General features: G+C 43.6%; 1 protein-coding gene across 1 annotated transcript in view; it reads right to left on the reverse strand.

Moving 5' to 3' along the window:
- Window positions 1–3,894: 3,894 nt before the first annotated feature.
- Window positions 3,895–14,279, reverse strand: part of T265_14484 (hypothetical protein) — a gene marked incomplete at both ends in the record, with an annotated part of 21,758 nt that continues 11,373 nt past the window's right edge. The window contains 2 exons of the mRNA XM_009173858.1: window positions 3,895–4,047; window positions 12,423–13,022. Of these exons, the coding sequence (XP_009172122.1) occupies window positions 3,895–4,047; window positions 12,423–13,022 (753 nt within the window). The remainder of the gene's footprint in view (window positions 4,048–12,422; window positions 13,023–14,279) is intronic.

The following is a 14,279-nucleotide window of genomic DNA, read 5'->3' on the forward strand; positions in this document are numbered from 1 at the left end:
TACTGTGGCGCGGATAAAAAAGCCACATCAGGCGATTCGCTGTTTTATTCTCCGCACATTCTTTGTCGAAAAGAATAAAGGGAAGACCACTTTAAACCAGCACAACAATTCACAGTTGTAAATGATTAAAATCATCAGCTATTGCAATAATATGAAAACAGGGCTACTCATGATGAGTCAGAGACTGGCGTCAGCGAGGAAGTTGGAAAGCAAGAACAGTCATGAGTATATATATATATATGTATATATATACCATGGCAACGGGTGGACAGTATGATGAACTCTATGATAATTCAATAGGTGTTTTAAAAAAAGGAAGCCCCTGGATCTAACAAGCACCAGGTTTAAGGGAGGCATCTTGACAAAAAAGCATGAACTGGCGTACTGCCGAAAGATTCTCGTAAATCACAGAGGCCAAATAATCTCCGTATAAGCCTCAGCGGAAAGAGAGGTAGCGCAAGTAGTATGACACAAAACTGACATCGCTGTTTCTAAAAAATTCTCTAGTTGAATGAAATGCATGGTCTGGATAGGTCGAAACTCTTTGTGCGTCACCAAATTACTTGATGTATGTACATGTGAGATGAGTGGATGAGGTTTTACATGTTTTATAGTTCCACACGACTTTAATTCGAACAATTCGGATCTTTTTTTTACGGTCATTAGTTGGCTAGATCGCAAAGGATTTATTTGTGTTCAAGTAAACATCGGGCAAAATCGTGTGGGAGTAAACATAATAATCTGATGCGCCCAGAGACCCAAATTAAACTTGGCGCGAATGAACGTGGCAAGCGCATGTAAACGAAGGATGTGAAGCTTGGCATTGACCGGTCATTTGTGGAAATACTCCTGAGTGTGCCTCTGCTTGTGTGTCTCTGTTTGTTGTCTGTCCGTACGTGTAAATGTTTGTCTGCTTATCACTCGATGCCTGCTCATCTCGCTCTGCTAGTTAGTCTGCCAGTTGGTCCAACCGGATCGATTTACTTGTGGCTATGATCGATCGACGAGGTTCGATTTGTCCGCAGACTGAAGACCAAAAGCGAAATTTCGACAGGTTGCACAGCACTGGTAACGGTACAAGGTAAACTTGCACAATTCGGTCCGGGTCGGGCAGTACTTTGAGAAGTCAACGCATTCTGTGAAAAGAAGCGAGACAAATAAAATATCACACATTAAAAAGTGCTCATCAAACGTTATCCAAACAACCGACAACGTTTCAAACAGACAACACATACAGAAGCAACAACTGGTAAAAACCAGGACCGAATCAAATGGTTCTGCAACAGTTAATGCACCCACGACTACAGTGTTGGAAATAACAGATAGCTTGGGATTCAAGTCAGTGGATGTGAAAGAAACCCTGAACGGCTTCAGAGAGCTTATGAAATGTAGGGCCCAGAAATAATCCACTTCTTTTGTCGGAAGCGCTGTCGAACACGCCTGGATGACAACCTTCTGCGATGAAGCTGTCAACTATTTAATGTTATTTCTGTGGGACGCGCTTTGCGAGCTGCTGATCAGGTGCTTGCTGACCTGAACGGCTTCAGAGAGCTTATGAAATGTAGGGCCCAGAAATAATCCACTTCTTTTGTCGGAAGCGCTGTCGAACACGCCTGGATGACAACCTTCTGCGATGAAGCTGTCAACTATTTCGTGTTATTTCTGTGGGACGCGCTTTGCGAGCTACTGATCAGGTGCTTGTTGACGATTGTCTTTTACAGTCTAGTTGGTATCACCGGTGCGCATCTTATCTATTGTTAACGTTCACGTAATGTTCAGAGGGTGTTTGACGTCTCTCAATGCAAATAGCCTGTTGGAAGTCGATCTTCGGGTAGTATTTTGCTCAGATTGAGCTGTAGATAAATTTTTGACGGTAATTTTGATGTGTAGAGCAATCGAAAATAATTCATTCCACTTTATAACCGAGCCAGAAATACACAGCAGTGAAGAGGTTCTGAAACGTGGATCAACGGTTGCCGCAGTTCTTCAGCACATGTGTCCCACAGTTTGGATGTAAAACGGATTGGTAGCCAGCTTGTGGCTGAGAGGCACTAGATCTGCTGCATGCAAGACGTCAGTAAACAACACTGGTTGTGGTCGTTGGCTTGTTCGCTGAACTGGGCAATTTGATTGCAATTTGATTGCACAACCACTAACCCACCGCTACGCACAACTACGCACTGTTGATGTTGCCTCGATTGGCGATGAAACGCTTGCAATCAAATTGCCCAGTTCAGCGAACAAGCCAACGACCATCTACGCTACCTGAGCTACCGACATTCTCCTCTATAGAGAACACTAGTTGTATTAGTTGTTCAGTTGCACCTAAACGGCTGCTTGTTTTCAGCAACTGAACGCTGCTCTCGTGTCGACGGAAGGACGCACTATCGTCTGGAGCTTCTACTAGCAACCGTTTTTAACCGCTGTTGGGATGTTTCTAAAAATTCTCATGTCCGTGCTTCCTTCACGTTGAACCAGGTTTTAAGGCCGGTATTCCACTCAACCAGAGGCATTAAGAATTCAGGTAATGATAGCCCTATCCATTTAACTGACCAAGAACTTTGCACTAATAAAAGCATTTGTTAAGGATGTAGTTTTTGATCCCACCATTCAGTAAATATCCGGTGAAATCTTCCTAATTCTTTAGCCAACAACACCCCTAACAGCTCAACTACCTAAGCACTTGTCTATCTATCTATCTATCTATCTATTATCTATCTATCTATCTATCTATCTATCTATCTATCTATCTATCTATCTATCTATCTATCTATCTATCTATCTATCTATCTTATCCTCTATCTATCCAGATCTCAGTGTCCTTTGTATGTGCAAGATTTCTTATCGCTTGATCCATGAAATCTAACCGGACGAATTCATCTTATCTCTCTATAAATTACCTCCCTCATCGAAGTTGACCTGCGTAGCTTTCACGCCCATCTCACGTACAATATAGTTAGACAGAGAATACACCACCAACGATCTATAGCTCCGAAGTTATCAGGATAGTGGAGCTAATTTCTTCAACACTCACATGCCTTCCTAGCCGTCCGAATCACACCCACTTGCGCAACAATAAACACATATGGCTCTGTCACTATATCACTATATGCTCTGTTATAATATCATAACATCGTAAACGAGAGACTCAGCTGGGTTTCAGGTGAGTTTCTCGGAAAACCAAATTTGTTTGAAAAGAGTGTATCTCCCTAATTCCGCGAAATTCGGTTTCAAGTAGAATTCAAGGTTGACGGAATCTCGGGGACTGCGCCTACCTCATGAGCCCTAAGAAGGGCGAAACCGGTCGTGGACTGTCGAAAAATTTTCAGCAAACTTATGAGTAGTATATCACGTGTATAAATGTGCTTTCATCTTTCGTCAGCAGATGGTTACTTCTAGCCCACTCTTGGTGATGGTGGTCTGGTCAGGTTCATCGGAACACTCATCGAGTGTATTGACACCTAACAAGGGCTAATGTTTGAATCCAAATTAGCGCTGGAAACTAAGCTTTAATTTTTCCTGAACTTCTGGTAAAAGGCGAAAATACACACACGGATTTGCTCAAATCCGATTCTCTTGGGAACAACTTGCCCATGGTGTGAACAAAACCTGTTCAGTTTAGCAAAAAAACTTTTGCTGCATTAACTGTACAAAGGCGAACATTCCTGTTAAATTCTGTTAGTTTCCCCTAAAATCATTTGCATTGATCCCAGGTCTGGACAAGCAGCCAGACGTCCAATTAGTTCCACCTTTGCCGAAACCGACATCTCGTTCTTTACATGACATATTTTCTCCATATCCCACCCATCTCGTCAGGTGTTGTTTTCAAACAGTGTGGTGGATTTGTTCGTATTCATGCATGGTTTAAGAAAAGACGCAGAAAAGAAACATACCGAATTTGCAAGGTGGAGCTTCGCACTCCTCGATTACCGGTGGGCTTGGCAACTGGTTCGCATAACACAGAGGACCTGCCGGCTGCTTGTCGTGAACCCAGGTGCACGTCAGCTGTCGGGCGCGAACACCAACGCCACCACAAAGTTTTGAACACTATAAGATCAACAAGATGGGCGGTTTTTCGGGAATAGGACATGTGAAAGGGATTTCTCCGGCTGCCTGAAATTTTCGTTACCGGTAACAACGTTAATATGACTGTAAATTGGCGGCAGAAGAGGACAACGGGCAAACTATTACAAAGATTTCTGGCCTGGCTGTCTGAGTTTTGTGAGGACCGAGGTAAAAGTTACACTACCAAGGGCAAAGTATTTACATTTTCTAGTCAGACCAGCATGTCACAAAAAGAATTAGCTTTGTGTGCTAATTCCAGGTCCCGTCAAAGAAATGTTAGTCTGATTTTACCCTTACGAGTAGTTACAACCTGAAAACGATAAGAAAACAGGTTTTTTTCAATATAGCGCGTTATCTGACATAGAAAAAATGTCATACGTTCGGTGTTGAAGTGGGAGACACCATAGAAGGGAGACCTCTTCAATCAGAAGAACTGTAAAGGTCAAAGTAATGGTGGCGGTTTGATGCGGGGAAAAAAGCAAATGCAATATTCCTTCACACCGTCTTCGGAAAAGAGACACCGGTGCGTTCAAAAATTGAAGAGGATTTATCTTCGCACTCCGAGGGGAAATGTTCCACTGGGAGAATAATTGATTGACTGTTCCGCTAGATGACCGGTTCTGTTGCTGCTGCATGAATATTCCTTTCCTGACACGATTTGATCTGTTCGGTGGGTTACCGCTATGCTAGTCGTTACAACTGTCATCTCTGACATGCATCATCTTCCGATAAATCACCCTCGAGACAGACACCATCCCAACGGGAATACGAACATCTGCTTAAAGTGACCTTTTAAGGTGGTAGCAGCGAACGGTCAGAGGTTTCCGGATCATCTGTAACCTGTTTTACTGTTACCGAGCTACGAACGAGCGGATATTCATATTTAATCTTACTGCACTTTTGTACAGTAGTTCTCTTTTTTCGCAGGCCATATACAGTTCATGTACCAACAGTCAGCCGTTGCAGTCCAACAGTTAGTATTTTGTTATTACGTGAGAACCTAGGTATCCATGGTCAGATGATCACACCGATAAGCAGATCTGAATCTGGAATACGGTGATGATGGAATGGTTGAGTGAATGGGATCGCGCAGAATTAGTCTGACGTAAGTAATTGATGAGTTAGCAAGCGGAAAATCAGGAAGCAAACGCTATACATGTGGCAATGCAATTTCCAAACGTGGACAAAGTAAACTGATAGACATCTTCCTATTTGTAAAATTCTCGATGAGTGAGCTGTATCAACTAGTCAGAAAAAACCTGTGGATAACGGGGCTTGTTAAACACGACAATGAAATGAAAAGAACTTCAGTATCAGGTGGATTTCAGTACCGGTCGTGTGGAACCCAGGAAATTTGATTATCAAATATCAACCAGTGCTTTCCTGAAGGTTATTTCGAGAAATAAATCCTCCATCATAGTTCTCCTATTAATAACAAAAACAATCTGCAGGTTTTTAAAACGTTCAACCGAATGAGACAACATTAGTGTTGATAAAACTATGGAGGTAACCAAAACATTCTAGATAAGAGTGATATGTGGCCCCAATTTTACTTACTCCCTGTGTTTTATGATCCCTCTTCCCTAGGGTTCCTCTTTAGGAGTCTAGAACTCAGTTTATTATATAGGAAAGATGTCCCATGGAGCAAGCAAATCACCACGATTTAGTGCGGGGGTGGGCGTTTACCGCGATCCCAAAGGTGTGTGAAACCCACACAAGTGAGAGAAAGATGCTCAAGCAAGAAACCGACGGATGAGGGAACCTAATCGATCAGTGCTCTTGGTTGAACGGCGAGTTGAACAAAACGGAAAATCCATGTGACAAACTATTTTCGAATCTTATTCAAAGAACTTCAAACAGACTAATCGAAGTAAAACTGGTTGGTTTGTAGTAGTGGTATAAATGCGCCCTTTATAATGACTGCTTCCAGTTTACTAGGTGAAGCAACAGAAAGCGTCCTGACGAGCAAAGATATCAGTGGTTGACTTTTTCGTCGAGCTTGGTAAGTGAATCGCAATCACTTTCCACCATTTGAAGAGACCGTCGGTGTGCACCAACAACTTTTTAAAATGGAAGAATGGACCGAAGCTGGTGACGAGCACAAGGTTGCTGTCTGTGCCTGATTTCCGAATCAGTAACATCTTGAAATCCTCAGTGAAACCTCCAGATACATCCCCACTAAATATTTGATTTTAGTAGTTTTATTATTTCAACCACCCTTAAATTTCGATAGGTTCATATAATGAGCTGCACGACCACCGTTTGCCCGCGCGTCCTTGTTCAGAGCATCACTCATAAACATCTCTGGTGAATTTGGACAACTGAGCTTACCCAAGCAAACTATCGCAAGCCCAGTTTATCGGTTTCGGTCGGCTAACTGATCAGCTGATCGCGAGTACATCTGTACCCATTTGCCGGACACAGCAGCTGTCATCGTGGGCGGCCAACGAAGTATGGGACAACTGTCATACATTCTGATCCCACCAATAATTTTCTGTTCTCTTTTAATTCTATCAGAGAAGTTTAATTACAACAACTTCCCTAAACCCAAGGATAAAAACAACATGGGATTTTCTGGGGGGGGGGAATACACAATATATTGTAGCGACTACTGTCTGGAATGAATGGATGAATGAATGAATGAATGAATGCAAGTGGGTGTATACAAACATGAGAACACAATGAGAATCGCTTCGCTTTCACGTGTATGTGTACTTGGACAAGAATTTGAACAGCTCTAACTAATGATCGAACAATTCAATCGTCTTTTCCTAGTCGATAATCCTTTTCAGTTCCTCAGGCAGCACGTAGTGAAGTAGACATGTCAGTGCATGTTTGCAAACTGTCAGAAATATGTGGGATCACAAAGCCTATCGACAAGCCTCACTGGAAACCATGAGAAGTCTTCCTAAAATGAGTTGGTTTTTAGAAAATTATCTTGCGCGAAAATCTACCCATCTGTAACTTCAGAAATTGCACTCCTTCTCTGTTTATAATCCTTGAGATTGGCAACTTGCTGGCCTTTCTGAGAGCCAAATCTTTCAACTGGTTGATTGTTGGGTTGTTTGAAATCTCCAAAGGTAATTGGGATGACGCAATCACCATTTGGATTCACTCCAAACGCGATGCAATACTCCGTCTTCGCACGTGACCGGGCATTATGAGCATAGAAAAACGTAGCCAGTGTTGTTCTAGTCTCCCGACTTAATCTGATGCGTCTGTATTCTTTTAGCTAATTAGACTTCGTAGGTCTAAAAGCACAGTGTTTATATAGGATATCTTCCCCTACATAACTTTTCATTTTACCAGTAGAGCATTCTTTTGAATACTGCTCAAGGATCACCTAATTTTGTCTGATATGAAGTAAGTTTAAAGGATAGAGCGAGTTAAAGCAATAAATGAGCTGAATTAGCCGCCAGCCTTCAACGACCGTGCATATTGGCACTGCTTTAAATTCAGGTCAAAGAAAGGCCAAGTCGCTTCTGTTGAAAGCAATTGATTCGATCGAAATTCATGTCGATAAGTCTCTGCAATCTTTGTGACCAATAGGGTCATCATCACACTAATCAGTACCACCCTCACTCACCTGTGACCATGGCCCCACTTGCCACTCCACCTGGCACTTGGGATTCGGGCATGACATGTCTGGTTTTTCTGAAGAGTCACACAGTTTTTCCTCCACTATCTGACTTCCGATTCGGCAAGTAATGTTTCCACGGATTGAACCTTGATCCACCGCAATGCATCGATCGGTACACTGGAACGGTTATTGATAGAAAGACGAATTCATTTTTACTTTCAAGAATACTTGTTGCGCCTGATCGTAAAGTGATCAATTGTCATTTTGTACAAGGGTTTTGTGGCACCGCAAACAAGAATTTGTTTAGAATACAGTCCTACCGGCTGAAGAGCTCACCTAAGAGGCCTAGCAATTCACTGTGTTGCTAATAGGCTACTCAAAACTGGCGCGCACACCTAGGTTGACAGCGTGTTTGTGAATTGACTGGGAACGGCATCTTTTTAGATCTGACTAGCTTGTCAAATGGGTGGCAGTCAAGGTCTCCTCCGGGCATACAATGCGCTGGACAGTTGAAGTGTTTCGTGCAGTCGACCGCGTGAACCTAGATCCAAGTGAATTTCCTTTTTTTGCCGGTTAATTGCAAGTGCTTACGAAGTCTGTTCCTCAGAGCAATCCATCTGGCTGGGGAGTTTTTGCAGACTTGCAGAAATGTGCGCATGCCATTTGCTAACCACCCAGTGGAGCAAATAAGCGAACCACACTGGTAAGTTATAAGCCCGATTGTTCTAAGTTGCACAATGATGTTCGTTCCAAGGACAGCCTGTCTTGAGCGTGATCTATTTTCAGCTTCTATACCGAGGTTTCATGGACTTGTTTTCGGCAGTTGTTACCCTCCATATTGGTTGACAGGTTCCCTTTGCTTCACTGACTAACGAGATTCACAGCTAGTTGTTTAGTTTGCAAGGGTGACTTTCGGCGTACAGATTAACCCAAACGATTTGTGAACGGTATTACCCCAATCAATTGGAAAATGTTTGGGACCGATCGGGAAGTCATCGTTTCAGAGGGGTTTGGTAAACAATCGGTGGATTTATTGTTGGGCAACGTTTCGCTTTTGACACAAAAGCTTCGTCAGGCCAAGTGAGTAAGTAAGTGGGTTCATTGGGTTTTCAGGCAGTCGGGGAACCAGTCCGTGAGATTCCTTATGACTATTGACGTGATCAGTGCTGGGTGTTCAGTCTGATGTCCCTGTTTGTTGATTAGTGGGGATGACTAAGCTTTACGATAGATCGGTTAGGGGGGTTCGTCTTTATGATGAACCCGGATTTTTTCGTCCCTGCTTCTTCAGTCTAGGACACCTTAATGGAAAATTCCTCTTGGGGTCGTTCACAGATTTCGTTCACCTGTGTTCGTCCAAGGGTGCTGGGACAATTAGTTTGGGGATGGGGGTGGGCTGGTTAATTGGATCTAAGGCTACTTGGATTTTGTACTTTTAGACCCAGGCGATTTCGCTGATAATTGCACACCGCCTCGTGTCATCCTGGCTGATCTGTGACCGTACTCCACACGTTTGCAAGTTCTACCCCCTCTATTCTATTCACACTGGGATGCTTGGCGATTTCCACCGCCTCGGCCACCAGTCGCTGTGGTGTGAATCTTAAACCCCGTCTCAGGATGTCCACATTTTCTAAATCTATCTTATGCCCAGTGTCTAGAGCATGCCCTGCCATTGCTGAATCTTTGACTAACGCTTGGTATTCCTCTGCGTTTCTCGGTGGTTTGTTAATGGAACGCTTATGCTCACCGATTCTGGTGTGCAATTCCCTGGCTGTCTGACCTATATAAACCTTCGTACAGTCGTTACATTTTATTTTGTATACACAGTTCCTAGTCCTATCAACCGGAAGGCGATCCTTCAAATGCACCAACACCGAGCGTAAAGTTTTCCCCTTCTGGAAAGCTACTCTAATGTTAGCCGTATTCAGTACCCTTCTAATGACTTCAGATGTCCCTGTTTTGTATGGAATGACCGCTGTTCCGATCCACTCCTTGTTGGGCCTTGGTGTTGGCACCAATACCCGTCTTAGTTGTCGCTTAATTAAACCCACTGGGTATCCGCCATCTTGAAGTCGCTTTTTTACCTCGAGCTGTGCTGCTCTTCGGTCGACCTCCTCTGTACACAGTGCTCTCACTCTCCTAAACATCGCTGAGGCTATGCTAGCATATACTGCTTTTGGATGTGCAGAGGAGTAGTCTAAGACCGCACCACTATCTGTTGATTTCCGGTATACAGTGGTTTTTAATTTCCCACCACTCTTGTGTGTCATGCAGTCAAGGAAAGCTAGTGTAACCGATGTGGACTCTAGCTCCATGCTAAACTTAATGTGAGGGTCCAATGTGTTCAGATGTTGAAAGAATTCGTTCACCTTATCCCGCTTTATTACAACGAACGTGTCATCTACGTAACGCCAGAACACCCTTGGTGGACACTCGAATCCGTTTAAAGCTTTCTGTTCGAAGTCTTCCATGTACATGTTGGCCAAAATCGGGGATATTGGTGATCCCATCGCTAAACCTTGTTCTTGAGAGTATATAATTGAGTTTAAAACAAAATGACTGAGGTTTAGGCATACTTTTATGCCTTCAACTATCTCGTCTACGGAGAGTTGCGTTCATTCTTGCAGCGTTGTTTCTGCCAGTAAAAGTCTTCTCGCTACTTCCACAGCGTCCGCTTTAGGGACGTTGGTATACATCGAATTGACGTCAAAACTAGCCAGGACTTCGTCTGGCTCCATCTGAAACCCAGCTACTTTTTTGGCAAAGTCATACGAATCTTGGATGTGTGTGGGTGACTTGCCGGCAAGTGGTTTAAGGATACCTGCTAGATATCTGGCCAGCTCATGTGGTGGTGAACCTATGCCATCCACTATTAGTTTTATGGGGACACCTTCCTTGTGAATTTTCGGTAAGCCGTACAGTCGTGGTTGTATTGCACTTTTTGGGTACAGTCGATCGCTTTTGTGTCAAAAGCGAGACGTTGCCCAGCAATAAATCCACCGATTGTTTACCAAACCCCTCTGAAAGGTATGACCCCATATTACAAGTGTCCACACAAGGGATGGCAGTAGGAGGCATAATTCCTTCAAGCCTGGAGGACCAGAGGAGGTTTTTTCTACAGAAGGGTCAACCACTGTACAGGTCGCAGTGACTTTTGTGGCAAAATAATAAGACCAACCTTAATAGCGAAGAAATGAGTGCATATCAGCTACAGATTAGGAAATAATCCAATACATGGAATCACAGTGTGAAGAGTGGGAACGACAATCTGGACAACAACAACACCGACGAAACAAAAGTAAACATTTGGAGAAACAGCTGATCCTTTTACCTCACTAAAGCCCACTAAATTGATCATGGTTACAAAGATCTGTAATTATATGCGCTTGTAATTTGAAGCATATACACATGAACGGTAGAAAATTGATTTGGCCTGACCAAAAAACCGACTGTCACACCGAATGTCTTCTTTCTAGTCCTTCCCCTCCAATCACTTTACTTTCACCGCATTTATAAGCAGGCTGTCTCACTCACTAAGATGAGCAGTCTTCAGTCAGATTCGAAGAAAAGCACCAAATGACTAATAGTAAGTTAACCACCAACCTGTACGGTGATAGTACTTCTAGGATCTGTCTACACATCACTCCCTTCCGTTCTTACGCGATTATTCTGAAGACAGGACAACTTCCGGCTCATGATCACTAGCAGCAAATGCTCCTATGCATATCGGTGTTCCATCTCTGAACGCTTGGCCTGTCAATTCTACTGTGCCACTTCCGAACGAGGGCTTTTGTTTGCCCACGGACTATTGTGCAAATCATAAGAATCACAAGAAATGAGAGTTTCCGGTGAGCTCTAGACAAACGCGAATGACAACAGTAAAATGAATGAACAGCAACCGAATGAGTCAGGTTGAATTGGCCGCTCCCTGAGATAGGTCACAGTTAACCAGCGGTCGATATCAAAGGACACACTTCCGAGGTGTTTTGCTGTTGGTCAAACGGTCAACGAATCGTTTATTAAATAATTCCAGTCCAGTTAGGGAACAAATGTGCTCTAGTAATCGGGCACTTTTAAGTGGAAAATAAAGCGTGATCCTCTGCATTCGCTACAGTAGCCCTTTCTCCCTTTCAGCTGTACATCTGTTGGGAATTGAAGTCAGCCAGACCTTGGCGGATGAGCATAATTTTCTCAGTTTTATGCAAACTTCCAAAATTCCAGATTTAATATTCTGGAACAACCGATCGGAAAGCTCGATAGTCACTATGTTTTATCGCTGGGGATATTTTCTTGCATTCCCGTACGTACAACCCCCAGTTTTTCTACATTGCTAACTATGCTTCTGTCAAAATGCAACACGGAGCAAGTTTGATGATGACAACAGTGATGCCGCTGCTGGGGATGTTGTAAAACGTAGTTGTCTTTAGCCACTGCATTTGATAGAGTTTCACTTGGGTACCCGAAAAGTCTTATAAAGTTAGACATTTCTGTTATAATAACTTTCATTTGTAATTGGACCGTTGGTCAAAATCGAATAGGTGCGGTTGGGTCGACGCGCGTATCTGAATGGACATGTATTGTTTGGAGAGCGAAGTAGCTACTGAATGACAGTCATTCTCACTCGTCGGAATCCTTTCTGGTCAGTCCATCAAATTGATTTCCGCGTTCTCAGTACTCAGTATTTTCTTAGATAAAATTGACACCAGGCAAAAGGCTTATTGGTAGCTTGCTACACTGCTACTAAGGAAACAGGTTTCATTGCTCTCGGATGTCCACTTACCACAGATGGATCGGATCCTACAACCACCCACGCGGGACATTTTTTGCTCTTCAAACATTTCCGTTTGCTTAGAGGTTTTGGCAGCAACTTGTCCAGACAAACCTGGTCATCAAGTATTTCATAGTACCGCGTGTCCACCCGTTCACACCGAACGGTTCGGAATTGTTGGCCAGTATCTCCACAGCTGACGGAACAGGCACTCCACGGCCCTTCAACCCACTGGACAATTGCGTGAGCAACGGCCAAGTTTTTTGGATCATCGCTCATCATCCCCTTGGTCCACAATCGATTTCGTTGTATCCAGTCGTGGAAACCTTCAGCGGGTGTCCGCGGATGCATGTTTAGCTGAGCACTTTGATTCCCGGCTCTGCACTCCCACTCACCGGCATCTTCGTTGCGGAAACTGCGAATTCGCAGTCTACCACGTCTGTCGACCAGTACACGATCATCCAAACGTCCCGTATATTTCAGCTGTCCATGAGACGGGTGTGTCCACACAATCTCATGAACAGAGAAATAGTGTACAGGACATATGACTGTCACTCGAGTGTAGGGGATGACAAACGCTCGCTGACCAACTTGCAGGTTGAGGTTCCTTGTCTAAAACAGATAAATGGATTACTTGTCAAAAAGTGTTGGAGCCATCCGGTCCGGCTCATTCCAGTAGCAGGCAATGGTAAATATTCACCAAGAGTTTGACGCAAGAGAGGACAGCGCAGCAGAAATTACTGTGGAAAAAAGCAGACTGATAGCAGAAATTTACGTGCTGAGAACTTTTCCGGTGGGAACATGAACTTACTAACATACCCGTAGGAGGGGGAAGCAGTTGGGGTCATTCATGACAAGGGGCTTCTCAACGGCAGTATCACACGGTGGATTTTTGCTGAAGAGAATGTGTGTTTGGTATTACCTCCCTTCAGGGGAACTACTCCTGAACAGATTATTATTTCTGGGTTAGTTCTACGCAGTTTTATGTGAATGTGAGTCTGAAAACTGTGAGAAAAGCCTGCATGACAGTGGCATATTGTCCAGTTTGCACACGTTCATCGTCTCCTACTTCAGAAACAAGCGAAGACAGCTTTTTCGGGGATTTCTTTATTAAGAGGCATTTAGTTCTCCGTCGTGTATCATGGCAAGTGAATTTAAAGGTTTTATGCTAAGGTTTCTTCTGTGGTATCAATTTTTACCTCATGTATGTAGCCCCTATGATAATTTTACATTTGCAATTATCATTATATAGCATGATAATAATATAATACAGTGCAATTACAATTTATTGACTACTTCATTGGATAATATTATTCGATAGTGTATTATTGGTTGCTTCCAGGACGGAAGGATATCCCCCATCCACTACCCATGACTTTTGCAACCCAGTCAAAAATATTTGCACCACCTGCTTCAGCTTACCGTCCCATATGATGGCTATGTAGCTTCATCATTATCATCATCATCATCATCGATAGCATGACATCAGTGTTCAACACCGATGCTTCACTGTCGTACAACCATGACTTATTTGAATGCCTTATTGTAAAGAAAAGAGTAAATGTGGACGGGGGATGGACTTAGTGCTAGCTTAACACAATCATTCCGAGGTGCCTACACCTCCAGGCATTCACTCAGGCAATCTGGATAGAAACTGACAACAAGAACGCCACTGACATCGGTTGGTAGCCATATCTTGTAGTGTCTCCAACCAGGCACAGTGAGGATCACGCGGTCCCCATCCTGGAAGGCGAGTAGCACCGACAGCACCCAAGCGTTTCGTGATTTCCTTAATACTCCTCTCCCAAGTCAAAGGTTGGCCACCTCTCTGTTTACGCCACTCTGAGTTGGGCATGGAAAACAGCATTC

This window comes from Opisthorchis viverrini (assembly GCF_000715545.1).
Source record: "Opisthorchis viverrini unplaced genomic scaffold opera_v5_203, whole genome shotgun sequence".
NCBI classification, from domain to species: domain Eukaryota; kingdom Metazoa; phylum Platyhelminthes; class Trematoda; order Opisthorchiida; family Opisthorchiidae; genus Opisthorchis; species Opisthorchis viverrini.